General features: G+C 41.1%; 2 protein-coding genes across 11 annotated transcripts in view; one reads left to right on the forward strand and one right to left on the reverse strand.

The window, feature by feature from the left end:
• IL31RA (interleukin 31 receptor A) overlaps positions 1-25,000 on the reverse strand; it is a 55,143-nt gene that overhangs the window by 23,364 nt on the left and 6,779 nt on the right. For 6 of the 10 annotated variants that reach the window (XM_042453766.1, XM_042453763.1, XM_042453765.1 and 3 more), the window contains exons 3-9: positions 16,812-16,910; positions 15,581-15,713; positions 14,033-14,184; positions 9,997-10,148; positions 6,039-6,189; positions 2,498-2,577; positions 428-650 (exon numbers count right to left, since the gene is read on the reverse strand). In XM_042453766.1, the coding sequence (XP_042309700.1) occupies positions 428-650; positions 2,498-2,577; positions 6,039-6,189; positions 9,997-10,148; positions 14,033-14,184; positions 15,581-15,713; positions 16,812-16,910 (990 nt within the window). The remainder of the gene's footprint in view (positions 1-427; positions 651-2,497; positions 2,578-6,038; positions 6,190-9,996; positions 10,149-14,032; positions 14,185-15,580; positions 15,714-16,811; positions 16,911-25,000) is intronic. The other 4 variants (XM_042453767.1, XM_042453769.1, XM_042453770.1 and 1 more) reach the window with 2 other exon arrangements.
• On the forward strand, positions 18,304-20,400 carry LOC121922517 (ubiquitin-conjugating enzyme E2 Q2-like). The gene is given in 3 exon segments (XM_042452050.1): positions 18,304-18,444; positions 18,768-19,352; positions 19,354-20,400. Coding segments are annotated over 3 exon segments (1,773 nt in total).

Consider the following 25,000-nt stretch of genomic DNA (forward strand, 5'->3'; position numbering starts at 1 on the left):
TAACCTGGATCTAAACTATATAGGGTTTTATAAATCATAACTAGCACTTTGAATTGTGCCCAGAAGCATATCAGCAAATGAGTATAGAAAACTTGCCAGCAGGTCATAAGTGCAACTTGATCCTTCAGCTCACATTTGCCAGCAACTAATTCAAAGTTTTGTAGGAGTATACATCACCTGCTGTGATTTTTCCCCACCTGGAAGTTTTGGTAGTGTTACCACCTGATGCCCACAGGATATTCAAAAATGTGATGGTGCTAAGGTTTTTATTCTGGCTAAAAGCTAAGTAAAGAAAAACAAAGAAAAGGGAGCTAAATATTGTATTTCTGCAAGGCACCATATACAAAGACATGACTCCTTTCATTGGAGGCAAGACATATCATCTTAGGATTGATGGATTTACCGTCCAGTGACTGTCTAAACTCACCCATTACTTCTTCATGTATCGGTGGAATTCTCAAAGTAGCCTCAGGAGACTCTCCAGCTTCATTAAAAGCAGTAACACTGATTATATAGGCTTCCTTGGTAAGGTTGAGAGTGGCACTGTTGTCACTAGTGTTTTTTGCATATTTTAAAGAATCACTGCTTTTGGTAAAATATTTTATTCTATATCCATTCACTAGTCCTGAACATGGGAATATTTTACATTCCTGTTGGAGGTGAGAAGTTCATTTATTGATTAAGGAATAGAGGTAATGAAAGCTGCATCTCTATATTAACTTATCTGAATAAAGACATACATAATCACTCCACAGACAAGTCCTTTGCCTGTGGTAACTACAACAATATCCTGTTATCATTAACAATATTATATCATGATATGCAAATTGTCTTATTTCATAAAACTCACTTAACATTCCCAATAAAATGATATTATGCAGCTATTCTGTCTCCCTCCTTAACGAAGTTTCTATATTATGAAAACATGGTGAAATAAACAGTGGAAAATTAAGGGAAGGTTAAAAAGATCAGAACCCCATCTCCTTGACCAACAATTCTATGAAAGAGGCAAGGTGATTAGGGAATAAAAGTCAAACTTTGAAAGTCATGTAGTTTTTAATTAAACATCCAAGGAACAAACTGCAAATCTATTTAGTCCCCAAAACAACAATAAACAATGAAACAATGAAACCAAAGAAATAAAAATTCAGTTCAATAAGACAAAGCAAAAGACAATATAATCCCCCCATTCCTACAGGAGCGTAGTGTAAGTAAGCAGACGCATCTCGCTTGCAAGGTGTCACAGGGGCAGTAGAGATGGGTGATTTGCGCCGTCCTGCTGGCGAACTATGGCTAGATGAGGCTGGGTATTTACATGCCCAGAAGCCCTAGTCTGCCAGCATGCCCCCATCACAGCTCGCCCATCTATATGGGCAACACCATGATGGTGCAAGCGTGGCCAGCGCCTAAACTGCCCTGGCCAGAAGTGATGCCATCAGGGCGCGCAAGTGCGCCAATCACACCCCTTCCAAAATGGAGTTGAAGACCATCCTGTTCAGAGCAGCGTTTCCAGGCATTGCATAATTGTCACTTGCTATTTGATGCTCTTTTCTTGCCTGTTTTATTGAATCATTTCCTGTATTGCTATGTATTTTATATGTATTATCCTACTAGAGAGGCCCCTTCCCCACCACCACTCCCTTTGTGTCATGTCTTTTTAGATTGTAAGCCTGAGGGCAGGGAACCGTCCAATTAAAAAGATTGTATGTACAGCGCTGTGTAAATTTACAGTGCTTTATAAATAAAGGTTAATAATAACAATAACAGGAAGCTGCTTTTGGCAGCTTCTTTTTGCTCCCAAGAGGGAGCGCATCATTGCTGTGCCCTTGGTTGCTGTGGCAACTATGCGGGGCAAAGATGGGTGGCATGGAGCCGCTCTTCTGTCAAGCCCTACAGATTTCCAATGCAATCTATTCTCATGAGCAGAAGAGAGAACAGATCCAGTGTGCTCACATTCATTCTTGTTCATCCCTCCCTGTTATCCTCTTCTGCTGTCACCCAATTCATAACTGGGGTGGGGGTAGGTTTTAAAATGACCAGGGGATTTGAAACCTCACGTATCTATGCATGGTAGATCCAATCTACACTGAGTCCCTGAGTGCTTAAAAGTGAAACAGAAAAATTGTCTAACAGCATGCTGTGCAGTATGTGATTTGACCTAGAAATCCTCCTTTATTCATCAAAAGCAAAGAATTCATTGTACAGAATTCAGTGAATGAAACCAAATATTAACTGATAAAAAGCAAGGTATTAGTAGAAAAATCTATTCAGAAATCAAAATAATCAAGGTTATTCAGTTAGGGTTGCCACTTTAGTAGTTTCTACATATAAAGCCACCAAGGATGAATGACTCTCCAATATAAGAATGCCAGCCTTTAATGAATTGGCTCCAGAAGTAAGTATGTTGAGAAATAAGGCAAGGTAACAGTATATTCTCCATCCAGACATTAAGCCAGAAGAAATAAGAACTTCAATGTATCCATAGGACAATATTTACCTCCCATAAAAGGTGTACAACTCGGTTTTCAGTGTGCTGATCAAATTCGATTACTCTCCACAAGTCTACCCTCAAAGGAGCTATTAAAATAGAATTAAAAACAGAAAGGAAAAATGCATGGACTGTGTACTTCTACAACCCCATTAAGATAGCTACTCCTGTGTTACATTGATTCAGGCTGGATAGTATCCTATTGTCTTTCAGCAGCAAGAAGAAGCATACATACATAAGTGATTCTTTGTTGTATCCCTCAACAGCTCCTTTAGCTGCTATGAAGTAGTCCATTAATATCTCCTCTAGCAAATGTGCACAGAAAAGACTCAATAAATTTTATGATTAAATGCTTAGCAATCCTCAGGTCGTTCCTGTCTGATTATTCTTTGCAAAGTAAAAATTATAAAAACATCAGTGCAGCCCACACTTTCCCAGACTAAATGAAACGGCTTTATAAATTGGCATATAGTTGTGCAAGATACTAGTTCAAATCTGAATATTGATAGTTAGTAGTATATTCCCTTCTCAGTACACTTCACAAGTGTCTTTCAATGAGTCTATGGAGCTAAGGCAGTATGAAAAGGCTGGTGTATGTAGATAAATCCTATGTCCTGATATAAGTCATTGTCCAATCCAGCCTGCTTGTACCTTCTGGCCTTGGTGGTCTCTTTTGAAGCTAGGTACTCAAGAAACAGGTGGCATATTTTTGAAGTCTTCCCCTTCCACTGCCATTATTTCCAGCTTCCAAGGGAGTATGAAGAAAGTGGCAGGGATCAAGTAACAGAGCCTTATGTTAGTGTAATGCTTCCGTAGGATTTTCATGCATGTATGCAAAGTATGCTTGTATAGTAGGGTCCTCAGTTCTGATAGTCACATCATCACCAAGCATCAGCACTCCAACTATACAAAGGGATCCTGGAGCACCAGAAACCTCTCCTCTACTTGAGGTTTTGTTGTTGATATTGGCCTGTTACAGACAGGCCAAAATAAAGCTGCTTCGAGTCACTTTGGAGGCATGGTATTTCAATGAAGCATGCGTCCTAAGAGTCCAAAAGCCGCACAAAAGCCACCCTCCAGTCCTAAGGACTGGAGTGCAGCTTTGGTGCAGCTTTCAGACTCTTAGGACTCATGTATCATTGAAATACCATACCTCCAAAGTGACTCGAAGCAGCTTTATTTTGGCCTGTCTGTAACAGGCCATTGTTGTTGTGTGCCTTCAAATCATATCCCACTAACAACAACCCTAAGGCAACCCTATCACAGTGTTTTCTTGACAAGATTTTGTTCAGAGAAAATTTGCCATTGCATTCCCCTGAGGTTGAGAGCATGTGACTTGCCTACGGTCCCTCAGTGGGTATCATGGCCGATCTGGGAATTGAACCCTGGTCTTCAGAGCCATAGTCCTACACTCAAACCACTATGTCATGCTGTATCTTCACAATTTGGACTCACAGAGAGGACTGACTCACTCAAGACATTCTACCAAAATTTCAACAACTCCCACCTTACTATCAATCTCAGTCTGGAACTATCAACAGAACATGTTCACTTTCTGGACACCACATAACAGCTACACCACAGATATCTAAGCACCACACCATATCACCAATCCACTGAACACTACACATATTTACACATCTAAAATTTCCATCCTGAAGACACTACCTAAATCTTTGCCACAAACCCAGATACCAACTCTGCCCACACATCTATTCAGAAATGTTATCACAAGGCATCACATCACCCACAAAACTGGCCAGTCTCTGCACCAGAGGATAAACTGACATAAATCAGACATTAAGAATGGGACTACATTTAAAAAGAGTATCAGAACACTTAATCTTCCAGGGTATTCCATCTCACACCTCAGAACAGCAGACCTTGAACAAAAAAAACAAAAACAAACAAAAAAACAACAACAACAAGAACAAAAAAATCCTACAAAGGAAGATTGAAAAGAGAAATACACCGGGCCCTCTCCTTACTCGAGAGATCCGTTCCAGATCCTCCCACATATGGGAAAATCCGCCTATGCTCAAGCCCCATAGGATATAATGGGGCATGTGCATGTGGTAGAGTGGCGTGTGTGCGCCATGGGCGCGCGCACCATTGTTTCCCTCCCCAAGCGGCTTCCACATACCCTGGAAGCCGCGTAAAATGTATCCGCACATGGCGTGGGTGCACTGTAATAGAATTGGAATATATCAACAAACTCAAGTCCATCAACAGTGGGTTGAACACAGACAATGGCTTCCTCGCACTCTACACATGTTATAACACTAGTTAACACTCCCGCTGCATGAGGACTCTCTTTGCCAGTGTAACCCATCTCCTTTCTGGTTTCCAGCCAGCATCAAACTACACTCCAATAACTCACTACACCATTCATATCATTATCTACTCACCTTGGCTTTAGGCAACATCTTTCTTCCTGCATTTGTCTTCAACTATCCTTAAAATTGGTCACCCCATCACCATTCCCACTAGTTGTGCATGTCTGCTGATATTCACATATGCAACCAGATCATTCATAGCTATAAGGTCTGCTCCTAGACACTTCACTCCATGCATCTAATGAAACAGACTTAAATTTACAATGGCTTATCCTATCAACTTCTTTCTCTCAGTTAGTCTCAAAGGTGCTACAAGATCCCTTTGCATACTGATCAACACTAACACAGCTATATTTTTAAATTCAATCTCCAACTATGTATGTATTTTTAAAGGTTACAGCTCTGAAACACAATGGCAATTTTCCAAAAACAGAGATATACAATTCTGATAAAGGGTCAGATCTGTATTTTAGACCAAGTTTGCTTCATTTTACATTAATAGCAAGGATACTTAGGCCTTAATCACTAATCCCAGGTAGAATATGTCTACTAAATCAATGAATCTCACAAAAACATTAAGATGGTCGCATTGATTCAATGGGTCTGCTCTAGTTGAACCAGCAACTAGATTTAAGTCTTAGTCTCTTAAAATATAATATCTAAAATCCACAGGGAATCACACCACCAAATAGTTTTACTTTGTCTTTTTTACTTTGTGATTTCTGATGCTTTACTTTTTAGTATTTTTGGCCTTTTCCTCTCTGCCCACTACTTCTTATGCATTAGCTTCTTTCTTCAAAGCAGCAACTTGCTCTTTCTTCTAATATGTGTTCTCCACGGCTATAGTCCACTTCCTCCTCCTTCCCTTCCTGTATATATGTATGTGTGCGTGTCATTCCTTCAGTAGTAGAGACCCTTTCTCCATCCAATTTTCCCCACTGCTATGGCACTTCATAAAGTTGTATACCATTTACTAACTGATTCATTAGATTGATCCATCTAAAGAGTAGCTACATCAATTGACCATAAATCTTATACAGGGTGTGCATGTATGCCTTCAAGTTACCTATGGTAGGTGCCATTATTTTGTATGAACCTTTTGGAAACATTTATAAAAACATAAACTCTAACCAGATTAATCTTCACAGAAAAACTTTGGCATTGGCAAATTAAAAATTAACAGTTGTTTAAAACATCAGTCTATTGTTGCTTACCTTGTTCTTCTGTTCTTCCCATTTTCTCTATACTCCATTCACTCCAAACCTTCGACTCATTAAGAGTACACCGAAGAACAACAGTATAGTATGTAAAATCCCACAGGTTTGTGAGATTATATTCTTCTCTGTCACTTATAAATACATCTTCCTAAAAACGGAGAAAATATTGTTTTAGTAAATAATGGGGTGGAACAGACAGGCAAAATAAAGTGGGTTTCAACTGCTTTGAAGGTGGGGTGTTTAGATGACGAACACCTCCAAAGCACGCAGAAACTGCACTGAAGGTGCGCTCCAGGGCTAAAAACCAGAGCAAACAGAACTCAGGATGTGGATTTTCACTCCTGCATATAAATGCCCCAACATGAGTGTGGGGCTGCAGCAAAGCAAAGAAATTAAAGTGCGACAACTCCAATGGATTTAATTATGCCTACGCCTTTCCCCATTTCCCACTCATCACCAGAGTCATTGCCAAGATGGGAATGGACCTCTCAAGCGCCATCCTCATCACCCCCTGGTGACCGAGACAGCCGTGGTTTGCCCTTCTTCTACATCTGTCCTGGAGAGTTTTACAGACTCCCGCCCTGTCCTGATCTCCTGACAATCCACGACGGTCTAGTCCATCATCCGGACCTTGACACGTTTTTTCTCATCCAATGGAGAATCCATCCTTAGAATTACCTGACTCAGTACGGACTGTCATTCTGGTGGCTCACAAGCCCTCTACAAGGAAATCTTACTCCCTCAAGTGGAATACGTTTTTGGACTTCCTTGCTAAAAAAGATCTCTCTCCATCCTGTGTTCAGGCCCTGAATGTACTGGATTTTCTGATGACCCTAGCTGACTCGGGTCTTTCCCTGTCTTCTCTGAAGTGTTATCTGGCTGCTATTATCTTCCACTACCAGTTTGATGACCGGCCTTTTTTTAAAAGACCCTTTGGTTAAGAAGTTTCCAAAAGGTTTTAATAATTTACACTCTCCATCCTCAGTACCAACTCCGGCATGGAGCTTGTAACTGGTGCTATCCTGCCTTTGCACGAGGCCTTTCTTGTGGCTATCACCTTGGAACGATGTGCAAGCAAGCTTTGCATTCTCCATATGGACCAGCCTTACCTGAGCTTCCACAAAGACAAGGTGATGATCCATCCCAATATCACTTTCCTGCCTTAATGTGGTATCATCCTTCCATATCAACTATTGTGTTGCCTATTTTGGTCCTGAGCCCAGCTTCCGATACCAAGTGCCACCTGCACACCCTCAATGTCCAAAGGGCACTGGCATTTTACCTGGACAGGACTTCGGGTTCAAGACGTTCCAAGAGACTGTATGCTACTCAGACCCTATTTCCACTCAGAGATTTTCCAAATGGATGACTGCCACTATCCATTTGTGCTATGAACTGTCGGGGAAGACTTTTCCAGCTCGGATTCGAGCTCACTCTTCCAGGGCAGTAGCAATATCCTCTGCCTTCTTGAGTGGCCTTTCCCTAGAGGATGTCTGTAAAGCTGCTGTCTGGTCCCAGCCATTGACCTTTATTACACACTACCACCTGGATACCTGAGCCAGACAGGATACAGTTTTTGAGAGGGCAGTGTTGTTTTCTAGTTTACATTAAAATTTGTTCCATTGCATGTTTCTTATTCTCTATGCATAAGAGTGCAAATGAGAACAAACAAAAAGAATGTACAACATTCAGGGTCACAGTTTAAGTAAACTTTATTGTTGTTCACATTTTTTGAAATTTTTACATGGTTTTCATGACACTCCCTCCTCCACTGACTGAAGCTTGTTAGTCTAACCCATTTGTGTGATTCGCATAGACCACGAAGAAGACAGACAGGCTGTTACCTGTAACTGTGGTTCTTCAAATGGTCATCTGCGAATTCACACAAATCCTGCACATCCTCCCTTCAGTCGTGTCCTGCTTATTTACATTCTCTACGCTACTAGGCAGCATCCTTTTGGAATTGAGAAAGGGTGAGAAGACTAGGGACATACAGAGGGTGGGCAGAGACACCACCAAAAAGTCTTCCCTAGTGAGTCCAGAACATTCCAAAGCTTACTGTGCTGGTGCAGAATAACCCATTTGTGTGAATTTGTAGATAACCACTTGAAAAACCAGTTACAGGTAAGCAACCTGTCCATATATATAGTAGTGAATCAGTATAAATATAAATATAATCCCTTATCATTTTACACCCAAAACATTAAAATTCATTTCTAGCCCCTATACAGCTCAGATTTCCAACTTATGGCAAGTAATTTCCAACTTATGGCAACTCTAAGGCGAATCTAAGGGTTTTCTTGAGATCGTCTGAGAAAACTGTAACTACCATGGCCCCTCCACACTGGCTTGGTTTACAGGACCCTATGAAAGTGGGAAAACAGCAAATAAAAAACTTTTTTTAAAACCTTAGAGAACACCTCTCTAGGAATCTCTAGGTCCTCCAGCGTGACTCTATGGTCAACTTCTGCCATACACTGACCATCAAAGTGCACTGGAGGACCTACAAATGCCCAGAGCAATGTTCTCTCTAGGAATTTCTAGGTCCTCCAGCTTGACTCTATGGTCTATGGTCAACATATGCATTATGCACCTGCACATGCCCATTTTTTATTGCTGCAGATGGAAGCATCCAGCACATTTTTCCACAGCACTGCCCAGTCCATGCAACTTACTCCTTGGTGCTGGGACAACTTATCATGGCTAACTGGTGACATTTTGACTGGATTCCCATCCTGAAAATAGTGTTAGCTTAGAAATTTTCACCTTTTTGCCTGATGTTGTACTATTTCATAGTCAGTCTCAAACATTTCTGCCATATCCCCCCCCCCCAATATTTTCTTCTTTGAGAAGAAAGGCTGTATGTGTTTCTGTAGCTGGAACCATAAAGAAGACATACAACTAGGTATTAAGTGAAGGAAAAGAATGTTTGGCTTCCAGTGTCCAGCAGAAGAAACATTGCTGCACATTGCTTAAAAGCCCCCTGCCCTCCCCAAGCCACCAAATGGCATAGAGAGGCTATATGTGTGGGGATGTAGGGACTTAGCCCATGTATGAAAAACCTCACTGACTCTTTCATCTTCCTTTTACTCTTTATGTGCAGCAAGTGTTGTATCAAACCAGTACAGCGACAACTAGTGCAGCTGCCACATAGCATGTGAAGCAGCCCAGAGAACTCCAATTTTTTGCTACAAAGTGCATATAACACTAGTGCAGTTGGCCCTCTGTATCTACAGATTCAAGCATCCATGAAAATATTTTTTAATTATAACTTCCAAATAGCAAACCTTGATTTTGTCATTTTATATAAGAGATGCCATTTTGCTATGCTACTGTATTTAATGGGACTTGATCATCCACTGATTTTTGTATCCACCGGAGGTCCTGGAACCAAACCGCAGCGGATACCAAGGACCCACTGAACAACTGACTTTCACTCTTATCTTAAGGGGCTTCACTCTCTCAGTGCAAAACCCTAAAACTCAAATTATTCTTACTGTTCTGAAAAATCAGATACTCATGTTTCACCTAGGCCCTAGAGAGATACAATTCAAAGAGAAACAGCAGAACAGCCTCTCTTCTCAAATAAGAAAATATGGGGGGGGGGGGGGGGGGGGAGAGATGGCAGAAATGTTTGAGACTGACTGTGAAATAGTACAACATCAGGCAAAAAGGTGAAAATTTCTAAACTAACACTATTTTCAGGATGGGAATCCAGTCAAAATGTCACCCAGATAGATGATAAAGAGTCATTATTAGACAATATGAACCTGCTTTGAAAAATGGGAATGTCAGGTGCTTTCAAAACAAAATTTTGTTGTTTTTTTTCTTTACATAACATGCCTACTATAATAAGCATACCATACAGAATTTGTCACAATATCTGTTGTAGATCATGTAAACTACCAATAGTTATGAGTTCGATGATTTGCAATTTCATTAAAATTCATCTTACTGTGTGATTTTTTGTTGCTGCTGTGTAGTGAATCTGGCACTTTAGATAAGATCCTTTTGGTATCTTGCGAGGTCTTTTCCAGGAAACTCTTAGCATTTGTTTCATCCCTGCAATTGGTTTTACTTCAGTTATCTGAGGAGGATCAGGTTTCACTGGAATTAAGAAACAACACTTTCAGACTTTCAACCCTCAAACTGTACCACCTATCTAGTGGTAGCACCAAGGAGTAATCTACTGAAATAAAAAAGAGGTAGAATGAACAGTGTTTAACATTTATAGATCAATGGACAGATTATCAATTTCTTACCACAAAAGAAGTCAGGAATTATGTTTGCCATTTCGTGATCGGAACTTCACAGAGCGTCCCAGTCTCCTCAATATATTGGCATGTTTAACTTTCAGTTCCTTTTCTAATTATGCCCAGCACAGAATCTGCCCCCCTTCTTTTTAAATATCAGTTGCACATTGGGCCAAGAATTTCAATGAACTATCCACTGCAACTCAAAGTTAACTTCTGGGTCAGCTGTTGCCAGCCCACATTCTCATACACGTACATATTTATAAATATCAGAAAAGACCGGACGACACAAAATTAATCATATTCCATTAAAGTGTATAAAACTGTACTACTTTTTCATATCTAAAGCATATATATACCATTCAAAAAAATCACTGGAGTTGTCAACACTCTCCAAAAGTCTGGACCAGTGAGTATTAGCAAGACAGTTGGCAGTGTTATTTATACATATTCCACACAGTCAGTAAAACACAGACATGTGCTGAAATTAGTCACAAGTACTTCTGGTGCAATCTATCAGAGCAATTACTCAGCTAGTTATAATATTATAATTTTTCTATAATGCTTTTATAATAAGGACTGTAAATCCAGGTCTTCATTCAGACCTAATGGAACCGGAGATTTCAATTATAGAATCCTTTTCACCTCTTTTTTTCTTTAAAAAAAATTATTAATAGTATTCTTTTAATTACCCAGGAACGCAAATCTGACACTGATTGCTGCATTTCTTCAAAATGGGAAAATAAGGAAGCCCTCACCTTTCTATTTTTAAAATTGCAGAAATGTTCCCCATTCTTCGTTTTATAGTTCTTGCTATCCTTCCCATATAAAGTTTCTTTAAGACAGACAAAGTACTTTTATTAATTAAACACAATTTAATTCAACTCAATTTAATTATTTTTATTTAATTTTAAATCAACTTAGTTGCACTTTAAGTAATTTAAATTACACTATATAGAGAAATAGGGATAACTCCTTGTAGAAGCAGCAGGAGCAGCAAGTAGTATAAACAGCTTTGACAGTTATTACACTTACATTCTCCCCCAACCAATCCCCTCCATTTGTCACATAGGAATGGTGCAGTGAGAGCAGAGGTTTGGTACCAAATGTTCAGGTGATTCCCAGTTGCAGATGACACAATTTTTCTAATGGATTTTTCTTGGGAACTGCAAAAAAGAGTGTGACAGGTGACCCTTTGATGTGTGGGGTTAGCCAGCACACCCTCTCAATGATCAGCCTATCACATAAACAAGAAAGAGAGCTAGTGGTTTGACGCTGCTGAGATTAGTGTCAGCAGTCCGAATACTGACTTCTGCAGTTTTAAGTTAGCAAATCCTGGATGAGGAAGATGTTCTGCCAGATGGAACTATGGTACATCTCCTTCCTAATTCCCCCCCCCCCCCCCCAAAAAAAACCCATCTCTCAGCTGATGTAGCCAAAGCAAACAAAGAAAAATAAATAAATAAATAAATAAATAATGGCTGTTTACTGGCCAGTGGATAGCAACATGGGAAATACTGGCAAAGCATCCACCTCCATTACTGGACATGAAGGTGTTGAGAGCAGTTACAGAAAACAGGTTGGACTCTTCTCCACTGGTCATCCCCCCACTTTCTACAGGTATCTGCATCCAATATAGAACCTTTTCATACCTGGTAAATCGGCTCTCAAGCATTGAGGAAGCATGTGTGTGTGAAAGCCTGGCACACTTTCTTATTGTCAGGGAATCATTGGCTCCCCTCTAGTGTCACTGAATCATTCGGGGAGAGGGAATTTCTTCTGAATGCAATGTTTCTGTTCAGAGGAAATTCCCTCTCCCCAAACGATTCAGTGATGCTAGAGGGAGACGATGATTCCCTGATGTTGAGAAAGCGCGTCAGGCTTTCACACACATGCACTTCCTCAATGTTTGAGAGCCGATTTACCAGTGTTTAAGCGTTGGTATGAAAATCTTCATAAGGTGTGTTTGGGGAGTGGTGATGGAGGAGACATGCAAATATGGTTCTTCAATATTCTATGTCTTCTTGAGCCAAGATCTGCTAACTTTTAAAGCTACAGGAGCCCTGCCTGGTCACACTAGCTCAAATTAAGGAAGCATATTGTTTTAAGACTTTCTCTCCTTGCTGTCAGAGTTGTTTTATATACCTCTGCTTGTTTTAATTGGTTTGAATTTAGGTTTGCAATCTAGATCTCCATTAGCATCTACTTAAACAAGGTAGAGTTTTAAATTATCAACAGTGTAGGAGGAATGAGAAAATAAGCTTCTTATGTGTCCTGTGTGTTGGAATCAAGTTGATCAGAGCATTTCTTCATTTAGTCAACCAGTCTTCTCCGACTAGAAGTAGTTCTCCAGGTATTAGGCAAAGAGATCTTTCACATCATCTATTACAGCCATGGGCCCCTTGGGCCACAAATGGTCCCCAAAGTTGTTTTTGCAGCCCTTGACATCTCCAGACTTCCCAGATCTCCTTTTACTGGCCAAAGAGATGAACTTATTTCCCTAGAAGCCTCCAGAAATGACGATCAAATTTTTTAATAGGTCGCAACCCATCCACCCACGCTAACCATCAAAAACTGTCTGTTTTGCAAAACCAGAAGTTTTTGTTTTATATTTTATGGCAGAAAACTAGCTCCCAGACATGCCACAGTTGGCACCTGATCTACCTGATTTTTTTAAGTGGAGGTGTCAGAAATGTAAGTTAGGATTATATTACTGTATATATATAAAAGCATGCCTCAGTTAACAAATCCCCTAACAAGGCAGCTCTATTTTTTACAAAATCTTTTTATGTCCACCCAACCCTCTTTTCCTTCTCATCCTTTGAATAGCTGGAGTCAGGATCTATAAGTTTGTTCACCAAAACAGAAATCATAAGAAAAGTAGAGGCTAGTGGGGGAGAAAGTATTCTTTTAATGCATTTTGAAAGTAGACTTCAACTGGCCTCTTGTTTTTGTTTACTTATGCAAGGCTTACCTGACCTGTTTGTTTCATTTTAAATGGGTTTTAGAGAGTGTTTTCAACCCCAGTGATTTCTTTTGAAGGGTAATAAGCTCAGCTTTCCATATCCATGGATTCAAGCATCCACAGCTTGAAAACATTTATACACACACACACACACACACACACACACACACACACATACTTGAAAAGCAAATCTTGATTTTGTCATTTTATCTAAGGGACACAATTTTCCTGTGCCATTGTATTTAATGGGAATTGAGCATCCATGGGTTTTGGTATCCATGGAGGTCCTATAACCAAAACCTAGTGGGTACCAATGGCCCACAGTACGAAAAATAACATTTTTTAATGTTTTTATGGGTTCTAGTTGATTTAGCGTTGCCTTGTCCTTTCAATATTTATAATATATAGGTTTTTTTTGTCTCTAGCCCATGAAGAAGGCTGAAATGCGTTGGGCTTTTTAAAATAATACTGCACAAACAATTGACCATCTCAGAGCATTTGCAGCTTGTCTCCTCACTGTTTTCTGCTTTTCAACATGCTTTTCACTACACTCATCACAACTTCTGAAGTTGGAAAGCAGAGAACAATCCTCTTTCATATTAGAAAAATAAAGCTCTTCAGGACATTTTTGCACAGAATTTTTTGGTTCTGCTGTTGAGGGAGACCTTCATAAGAACTGGTTGACCCAGCACACACCCAAGCACACATCCTCAGAGTCTATGTCTCCTGTATAATATCTGTTTTTGGCATAAATTATTTATTTAAAAACTTACATATCTCTTCAGGCTTAATGAGTACACGGTTCTTCACTTCCTTCTCATTTTCTGCCTTTAGCTCAACACAAGAAGAAGCAGCATACGGAACACCATACAATGAACATGAACCATTTTTGCTGAAACAGGAACTCTTATTTGTACCACGAGAACTGAAAAATATGAGAAAAAATATTAAATCAGTAAATTGAAAAAAATGGTTGAAAAGTTTATATTTAGGACACAATCCAGGAGTGCTCCTCCTAGGTTCAACATAATTTGGGAAAGAATGGTATAATTTTCTTAATTAAATAAGACTTAACAACAATGATGGTAAAATGTAAATACTTTGAAGTCTCATGGGTTGTAATGGAAAGATTTAAAACATCTGATGCTTTTTTCTGTAGAAAACAATGGGATATTGGGACAAAACTAGATACAATATGTATTGGGATTTCATTCAGGTGTTTACTAATTTACCTGAATTAGTAAAAATTCAGAGTTTTTTTTTAAGCTAACTGATAGCCCATGTGATTACTTTAAAGATCTGGATAGTATTGCTCTGAAATAAGAAATTATAGACTTTCTCCTCGCTCCAAAGATGCATGAGGTCTGCAGCAGGAAGAGAAAAATACCCTCTATACAGTGTCTATTCCAGGACACCACACCCACAAGCCAAGATTGCTAATACAATTAAAACAATCTCAACCACCACCACAGATCAAAATATAGATTTCCTAAATCAGGATTTGTGTATAGCTGACCAGAGTCAGAAATGTGAAAGGGCTCAGCTGTTACCAGATAAAAACCAAGGGCTCTGCTCCCATCTCTTGATGCCCAGTAGTAAGAATGTGAGGGCACATCAATTAATTAGAGTACTCCTGGATTGACTAATGCTTCTTGATGCACCCTACTGGTTCCCCCAACTGAAAACCATAAATAAATAAATAAGTACTGAAACTCTATACAACGCTGTATCAATAGATATTTTTAGAATGAGCAGTGGCATTTTAAAATGGTATGATTGGTGAGATGGATACATCCTTTCTTCATACAGTGGTACCCCGGGATACGAAAGCACCGCCTTACGAAATTTCCGGGTTACGAAAAAAATCAATAGGAAAAAACTGTTCCGGGTTACGAAGGTTATTTCGGGTTACGAAAAAATTTTTGGTGCTTTTCGGCGCTATTTCGCACGAAATTGCGGCTTTTCCCCATTAGCGCCTATGGCTTTTTCGGCTTACGAAGGATTTCGGGTTACGAACGCGGCGGCGGAACGAATTATTTTCGTAACCCGGGGTACCACTGTACATTGTGTTCTTTCACTAGCTTCTAAATATTGCCCTTTCTGATGTCAGAATTGTATTCATTTATTTGTTTGCTGACTAGCCTGCCTCTTCTATGCAGAAACAAGACTGTAATAGCACTTTTTCCAGCTGAGTTCATGATAACCCATATGTCTGAAATCATTAAGTTCACCTGATACATTTGCCCAAGAAAATGTAGATCTATAAAGCAAAGCATGTACTCGCTTTTATATTCAATTAAAGCCATCTACTTAATGCTTACTCTCTTCTTGTGAGCATGTAGGTTGTTTCCATGTGTTTTTCTTTTTTGGGAATCCAGTGACAAGTAAGTGTGTAATTAATAGACTCAGAGTAGTAAAAAACACAGCTAATATTTCCAGGATTCTGTGACCGTTCTATAATAAAGAGGAAAAAAGGAATAACTTTTAGCCGTTTGTGTTACCAATTTCACATCTCAAAAAGTATGCCAGCAATCAAATGTTGCCACTCATTACCAATGCCCCCACCATTACTTCATTCTACACAAATATGATTTGCATTTTTTTAAAGTAAAGATCCTTTTACCAGGACTATAAAAGCCTTTCAAGACGGAACTATGCACTTTCCATCAAGAGAGATAAAAGACATAGGATGATGTGGAAAGCAGCACCTCCATATATTTTATTTTAATTTATTTTAATTTATTTTGATTATTTTGTATTTTTAATTTTTATTAAAGAATGTTATAATAACAAGAGAAACAGCCATTAACAAAAATCAACAAATCAAAGGCTTTCATTGTTAATCAATAAACTGTTATGAATAGTCACAGTATAGCACAAAGAGTACATTCAAAGGTACATTAAATTCTATGAAAGCAACACCTCCAAGAAAAGCCCCTTGGACATTATTACATAAAAGATGAGGATCTTACATAGAAGATAAGGAATCAAGGCCAACACATCTTTCCAACAGTTTAATGAGATGGAGGTTTCAACTGTTGTATATTCTTAATGATGTAATCAATAAAGACTGATTCATTTATTTGTTTGAAGATAATTTGAAGATCTACTGTTTTTCAGCACTTTGCTATTTCCATTCTGGATACTGTAATGATGAATGGGTTCAGTGCTTCAGCAGTCTGTTGTCTTTACTATAAATGGTTAGCAATACAAGGCCTGGGCAAAACTCAACAGTTTGATTTGTAATACTGTAATTCTGGATTAAAATATTATCCGCAAACTTTCTTATCTTGGGACATTCCAGCCATATGTGAAGTATGAGCCTAAGAACCTGCACCCTTTCTAACATCGCGGCAATACATTTCTCGCCATTCTCAATATCTGCAAGGAAGTTAAACACCATTTATAAACAACTTTAAGTACCCCTTCCTTCTCTACAGCTGAATGTAATTTCTAAGGGAGAGAGAAACAAATTCAAGTTTCTGAAATTTTTAAATCTATTTCAGTTCAAAAGAAAAATCAAGCAGATTTCCCTTTCCGATAGGTACTTACCAGAATTTTTGTAATTGTTAACTGCATTGTTCTTGTCTTGTTGTCCGTCTTCCATACAGATCGATTCATAAAAGGTTAAAGAGACAAGGGTATCCCCTTCTTGACATTAGGTGAGAAGCAAAGGAGATAATTTGAGACATTTAGAGCCAATTTGATTTAGTCTCTGCTAATGCCATTGTTAGCACATCCATCTTTTTATGTGTGCCATTCTCAAATAGGTCAAAAATCATGTATCACCCGCAAATTTTCCATTTCCTATATTATGCAAATTTATCTGTTGTGTAGAATTTGAGATGCAAGAGGAAGGGTTTGATATGGGAAGCATCAGTGGTTTCCAGATGTGTAAAGAATTGGAGAAAAAACAGGTTTTGTACTACTTTTGTCCAATTCATCATGAGTTTGGAAAATATAAGGTCAAATTTTGCTGAACCACTTTTATGTATTTCTGACTTGACCTATTTTGTGGTATGTTTTTCCTGGATAAGTTGGGTAAATTGGCTTAGGTGAAATGCATGAAAGCAAAGTTTAAGGTCAGGTATTGCTAACCTTCCTTCTGAGGATCTGATATATCTTGCTGATTTTGAGAATCTGGTCTTTTTTATTGACTATACAGTCAGCCCTCCTTATCAGTGGGCTAACCATCCACTGGTGGCCCTATTCCACTATCCTAAATGGTGGTGCGTGCACACAACTGCACCAAAGTGGTCATGTACACATCATGGGTCCATAGAAAATAATGGATTTTGAGGTCCCAAGCATTTTGGTATGGGGGGGCAGAAAAGAACCCCTGCCGATACGGAGGTCCAGACTGCGCCAGGAGTTCACTTTCCCTTTGCCAACAGATGGATCACTACACTGTTGATGCCTCTGGATAGATTGACAGTATTCTTAGACCATATAGCACTAACATTCCTAGTTATTTGAAGGAGACTACTGCCTTCCTCCAGAAATTACATTCCATTGACAATCTCTTGGGGAACACCATCTTACGCACTATGGATGTGGAATCCCTATATACAGGTATCCCACACAAGAATGTACCACAAACTATTAGAAACATCATTCCATATGGGGCCATAACAGACCTAGCCATCAAGGTCTGCCACTTTGTTCTCTCACACAACTACAGGTACTTCACTTCTGGTAATAACATTTCTTCTTCGTGGTCACTGCGAATCATACAAATGGGTTGTACTGCGCCTGCGCAGTGCTGCTCAGAAAACTTCTAGAATCACTGGGCAAAGTTAACTTTGCAACTTTTTGGTGGTAGCTCCGCCATCCCTTATAAGTCCCCTGCATTCCCACTCTTTCCCCAGTTCCTTCTTTCTGCCGCACAAGCTGCTTAGGAACTTCGCTTCTGTGACTTCTGCTTCTCTCACTGGAGATTCTTGACCTCGGACTGTTTGACCATTCTCAATCTGACCCCCTCGTGTTTTGTTGACCATTCTCTGCATGCTTCAATAACTACAATTTGGATTGTGATTTGGCTATGATGTCTCCGGCTCCTTTTAAGAAGTGCGACGTCTGCGAGGGTAAGATTCCCAGCCAGTACCCGCACTCTTCTTGTCTTCTCTGCCTCAGGGAGGCCCACAACCCCAAGACCTGCGCTCTTTGCAAGTCCCTGACTCCGCAGGTGAGGAAAAATCGGGACTCCCACCTTAAGGCTGCCCTGTACCAACAGGCTCTCCTGCCTCCGTCAGCCTCCTGCTCCGTTTCTGCACCAGCCGTATCAGAGTCGGTACCTGCGGCATCGGCCACTGTGGCCCAGAGCTCCACCACTAAGCCAAGTGCAACTGTCTGAGAGGGGCTGCTGGGTCCGAAGGAGCACTCAAAAAGTCCACGTCTAAGTCCTCTAAGAAGAACAAGGCTAAACACAAGGACTTGAGCTCCAAAAAGGTTTCGGCCCATGCAAAGGATACAAGCTCCCTTAAGGATTTGAACTCCTAATTCTCCAAGAAGAGGCCTTTGAATTCAGGAGATGGTTCTCCTCATGGCTCTTCCCACGCCAAGAAGGCACGCACTAAGACTCCAGAGGGCTCCCAGTCGGTCTCTAAGGAGCATGCTGCCTCCTCCGAATCCAGACAGGACTCATCGGTACTGGTCAGCTCCAAGCCTCATCATGCCAAACGTCATACACCAGCTTCAGCTTCGGTCACTTCTCCACCTGTGATGTTGGCTTTCCAACGCCTGGGTGGGCGTGAGGCGGTGCGAGGCTCCGGCTGCATCCCAGTCCCTGGGCCTGGGAGGGAGGGCGAGGAGGAGGGCGTAGAGGAAGGGGCCGGGCCCTTGGCGAGCCCGCCCTCCTCGCGGATCCAGGCCAGGGGTGGAGGAAGCGGCAGGCAATGCTCTGGGGCCCGGCGACAGAGGGCCATGTCTTCCTCGCTGTCGCCGTCCTCTTCCTCTTCCTCCTCTTCAGTGCGAGGCCTGAAGGCCGAGCTGAAGCTGCTGAAGTCCATCTTCGGTCAGGACCATGAGCGTTTCCGCATCGTCTCCTGGAAGCTGGACGAGCTCCACTGCCAGTTCCTCCAGAGGCCTGCCTCCGCCTCCCTCGGCCACCAAGGGCCCCGCCGCCAGGCCCAGTGGACCCCCGCCGCCTTCAACTCCTCTGCCGCTCAGCATTCACTGCAACATCACGGAATCTTACCCTTCTTCATCGCCAATATGGTTCGTGGAGTCAGATGACCCCAACTTGACTTCAGTATTGGAGCACTTAGAGGATATTAAAAAGAGCAATACTCTGCTTCTCCAACAGCTGAAACGGTTCATATGTGACCTTTGCAGATTATACAATCTTCCTCAGCATCCTGATGTTGAAATGCTAGATCAGCCGTTGCCTACTGGCCAGAATGGAACAACTGAAGAGGTTACATCAGAAGAGGAGGAGGAAGAAGACATGGGTGAAAACATTGACATGGATCATTATGATATGAAGGAAGTAGAACCAGTCGATGGGAAGAAGTCCGAGGATGATGGCATTGAAAAAGAGAACCTGGCCATTCTGGGAAAAATCCGGAAAAATCAAAGGCAAGACCACCTAAATGGCACAGTTTCTGGGTCTGTCCAGGCTTCAGATCAACTTATGAAAGAACTCAGGGATATATATAGGTCACAGAGTTATAAAAAATGGATTTACTCAGTGGAACTCGTAAATGACAGCCTGTATGAATGGCATGTAAAACTTCTAAAGGTTGATCCTGACAGTCCGTTGCACAGTGATCTTCAAGTCTTAAAAGAAAAATAAGGTGTAGAATATATTTTGCTCAATTTCTCTTTTAAGGACAATTTCCCCTTTGACCTTCCATTTGTGAGGTTGGTGGCTCCTGTGCTTACTGGAAGGTATGTTCTTGGTGGAGGTGCATTATGCATGGAACTTCTTACTAAACAGGGTTGGAGCAGTGCCTACTCCACAGAATTAGTCATCATGCAGATCAATGCCACACTAGTCAAAGGAAAAGGAAGAATACAGATTGGAGCAAATAAGAACCAATATAACCTAGCAAGAGCACAGCAGTCCTATAAATCTCTAGTACAGTTACATGAGAAAAATGGTATGTATGGCTGGTTCACGCCTCCAAAAGAGGATGGTTAACACTGTGGACTTCTCATATACTTTGGACCAATGTCAACTTTAAAAATTCCTTCCAACACACATTCAAGCTATGAATGCCCCTGTAACAGCCATAATGAAGATTCTAGCTAATAGACAATTAGTGGATAATCAGAAGACTGACACGTCCAGGATAAGTTACAGCCATACAGTTCTGCTCCTCTGTTAGATATCTTGGACTGGACAGTTTAAGAAGACTTTCCTATATTGTCCTTTTGGATTAAGCATAGCGGTCCTCCCTAATTTGACAGTAATTCCTTGAAAACCATACCCTCGGTTTATTAAACTACCAGTGAATAGGAGCTTTCCTCAGCCAATTTTTGTATGCACTTGACTTTTCCCCCCCACTCTGCAGACTGCAGAGAACAGCAACATATTTTATTCAAAGCCAACCCAGCTAAAATAAAGTTAGATTGATAATATATTGCAAAGTTTTTCAGGTCTTGTTAAATTGGGATGTTTGGGTTTGTTTGGGTTTTTTCCTGGCTGAAAGTTGAAAGCATTTGTAACATTGCCAAATGTAATGACATATATAGGAGAACTGTAATGTTAAACCATTAAAACATTTCCCCCCCATGGCTGTGTTAAGGATACGAACTGTTTCTGGACAGAAATCCTCTCCAGTTATCTTGCTGCCTGAGCAGAGCTAGGCTGTGCCAATAGAGTTTTGTGACTAGTCATATCCACTGGGACATCAACTTTTGCTGGGCTGTTCTGCTAGCTGTTGGCTCTTGTATCTCCTTTTGCAAGAAGGAGCCATAAGTATAAAAAGCTTGAAGATATTTAAAATACTAGAAACCTTCTTTAGGCATTTGATTCTATTAACGGGTTGTTGCAATCGTTTGTAGACTAATGAGCTTCAAGAGCAATTGGCAGAAGTCACAGAGACCGGTGGGGAAAGGTTTTTAAAGAAGTGCAGCCATAGGAAGTCCCAGGTATCTCTTGATTCAGAGTTTTTTTAAATGTCACCATAGTCATGACCATGGTTTTGTTGAAAAACTAATGGGGAATTGCTCTTCCTTTTTTTAGGAATCTGGATCTGTAACTACTGTGGGTTGGTAACTGCTCTATCATTGCCTTACCTTTGAAACAAAATCAGGTGTGGTTTTTATTTTATTTTTGGTGGTTGAATTTGTGTAGGGCTTTGTGTTCACAGGGATCAAAACAAGGGTGTATGCACTTTTTTTGTTGTTTAGACGTCTAAGGATATCTTGGCTCACCCTGCCCCTTTAAATAAGTAAATTTTGTATTTTCTTTTTAAAGCTGAAGCACTTGGCTTCAGGCTATTTGGTCTTATAAGCTGTTTTGTTTAAAAATTGTCATTATTATTATTATTATTATTATTATTATTATTATTTCAGAAAATGAGAATAGAAATATTTGGCCTAATGGAAGACAGTTTTGTGCAGCCTTTTAGGGTGAACTGTGGATGGCATCCACCTTCCTTCCTTATTCAGTTGGACGTACTTTTCCTGTCAAATCCTGCTAGCAGCCTTAAAACCAGAAGCCAAATTCTGCAAGTGTTTCTACAGCTTAATTAAAACCTGAAGCTAAAACTCTGAATACGTTATTGGATTCTTTAATATCCTAATGGACTAGCAGAGTGGCAGGTGAACACTTGGCTTGCTTTTTGTTTTATTTTTTATTGAGTTTCATTTTCATTGCAGAATTATTTAGCAGTGTATGGTAATCTGTAAACTTGCATCAAGTTTATGAATAAAGAACCATTTTAAAAAAAAGTACAAGTGGTCTCTGGACGAGCAGGCTCTCCACATCAATGCCCTCGAGATGCTGGCTGTGGAAAAGGCCTTGAGAACCTTTGAGACAAACCTCTCCAGCAAGGTAGTACTTCTGACGGACAACAGCAGTCATGTACTACCTCAACAAACAAGGGGGCACCAGGTCACAGACCCTGCTCGACATCACGCTCCGCATCTGGAACTGGTGGATCCCGAGAGGGATTCTGCTCCAAGCAATCCACTTGCCAGGAGAGGAGAACGACTTGGCTGATCAACTCAGCAGGTCTTCCACCACTACCCCCCAGATCGACTTCTTCACGACTGCTCTCAAAAGCCACTGTCCCCAGTTCTGTTCCCGAGTGCGCAACGAGAACTCCCCCGGAGACACGTTCGCCTTCGCTTGCTCAGGAGAGATGCAATATGCCTTCCCTCCATTCGGGCTGATCACCAGAGTGGTCTCCAAGATGACAAAGGACCCCTCAGATGCCATCCTGATCACCCCTTGGTGGCCGAGACAACCGTGGTTTCCGTCCCTGTTCCACCTCTCACAGAAGGACTTTCTCCGTCTTGAGTTCGGTCAAGACCTTCTCACTCTCCAGGACGGCCGGGTCCATCATCCGGACATCAATAATCTGCCAATGGTGGCGTGGAGGCTCCGTCCCTAGACTCATTGCCCCCTTCGGTACGGACAGTGATCTTGGCTGCCCAGAAGCTGGCCACCAAGAAGTCCTACACTTCCAAATGGAAGAAATTTGTGGATTTCCTCTTTGCGAGAGGCCTCTCTTCATCCCGAGTGTCGACACTGGTTGTGCTGGAGTTCCTGATGACACTTTTGGATTCGGGGCTGTGCCTCACTTCCATTAAGTGTTACCATTCTGCCATCTGTTCCCATTTCCAGTTTGATGGCAAACCTTCTTTTTTTCAGGGACCCTCTGGTGAAGAGTTTCCTGAAGGGTTGCAACAACCTCCATCCTCCGGTCTCAGTACCAACACCTGCTTGCAGTTTGGACGCTGTGCTGTCTACTCTGCAATCCAAGCCCTTTGAACCCATGGCCACAGCTGACTTGCGGCTGGTGACTTGGAAGACAGTCTTTTTTCTGGCCATCATCTCTGCCCGATGTGCAGGCGAGCTCTGTGCCTTGCTGAGAGATCAGCCTTTCCTTAGGTTCCATAAGGATAAGGTTGTCCTCCATACTGACATTACCTTCCTGCCTAAGGTGGTGTCTTCCTTTCACATGTGTCAGGACATTGTATTACCAACCCTGACCTCAAACCCAACCACCGACACCGAATGCCATTTGCACATCTTGGACGTTTGAAGGGCTTTGGCCTTCTATTTGGACAAAACTGCGGGTTTGAACCATTCCAAGAGACTTTTCCAATGCTACTCAGAACCAAAAAAGGGACTGCCTGTGACTGCGCAGAGGCTTTCCAAATGGGTGGCTGGTACCATTCACCTCTGCTATGAACTGTTGGGTAAACCCCTCCCGGCCAGGATTCACTCCCATGCAACTAGGATGGTAGTGACATCCTCCTCTTTTCTGACTGAAGTCCCCTTGGAGGATGTCTGCAAAGCTGCTATTTGGTCCCAGCCCTTGACGTTATAGGCTGGACACCAGGGCCAAACAGGACACAGCTTTTTGGAGGGCAGTGTTGATTTCAGGTTTACATTGATTTGCACTGTATTTCCATTTGTTTACATGTTGTTGAATGTCTTTATTGACAGGATTGGCATGGTTTACAGCATTGACATGGTTTACACAGGTCTTTCATGACCTAATGTGTTGTTTATGTGCCTTATGACTTAAACAAGTCAAATTACTATTTTCAAGTACTAAATTGAACATACAGTTTGTTATCAACATAACAAGTTCATTTTCTGGACACCACTGTAACAGGTACACAAGAGACATCTAAGCATTAAACTATATTGCAAGTCTACTGACCACTACACGTACTTACATGCCTCAAGTTTCCACCCTGAATACACTATCAAATCCATAGTCCAATACAATTACATCGGCTCAGACCCACAGAACAGGAACACCAAACTCAAAGCATTACAACAAGCATTCCTCAAGGTACAGTAACCACTATATGAAATCATCATAATCAAATCAACAAGGCAAGACTGGTACCCAGGATGCATCTATTACAGAACAGACTAAAGGCAGAACCTCACTAGTGGACATATACATGTCTCCACTGAAACCAAACAGAGATCATATCATCAATGGACAAGAATTCTACCCTTTCAAGGGCATTCACTTGCCTAGAGACAGCCACCCACTCCTCAAAAGTTATTTACCTACAGGAGGAAACACAACACAGATGGGAGATGGGTACAAGACCTTGCCACAAGCCCAGATGCTAACTCTGCCAGCACATCTATTCAGGAAATATCATCACAGGACCTAATCACTCACAACATTTGAGGTACTTTCACTTGCTCATCCTCTGATATATGTCATCCTCTGTCAAGAATGCCCTTCAGCACTCTACATTTAACAAACAGGTCAGTCTCTGTGCCAGAGGATAAATGGACATAAATTGGACATTAAGAATGGAAATACATAAAAATGTACTGCAGAACACTTAAATCTTTTTGACATTCCACCTCCAACCCAAGAATAGCAGTCTTTGGGGGGGGGGGGAGGGGAAGAGAAACTGAAAAGAGACAGCCGAACTGGAATATACCAACAAACTACAGTCCATCAACAATGGGTTGAACAGAGACAAGAGTTTCCTGGCACACTATACATGTCGTAACACTATTTAACAACACAGCCTCATGAGGGCTCTCTTCACTAGTTTATCCTATCACTTTCTAGTTCCCAGCCAGC

This window comes from Sceloporus undulatus, chromosome 2 (genome assembly GCF_019175285.1).
Source record: "Sceloporus undulatus isolate JIND9_A2432 ecotype Alabama chromosome 2, SceUnd_v1.1, whole genome shotgun sequence".
NCBI classification, from domain to species: Eukaryota; Metazoa; Chordata; class Lepidosauria; order Squamata; family Phrynosomatidae; genus Sceloporus; species Sceloporus undulatus.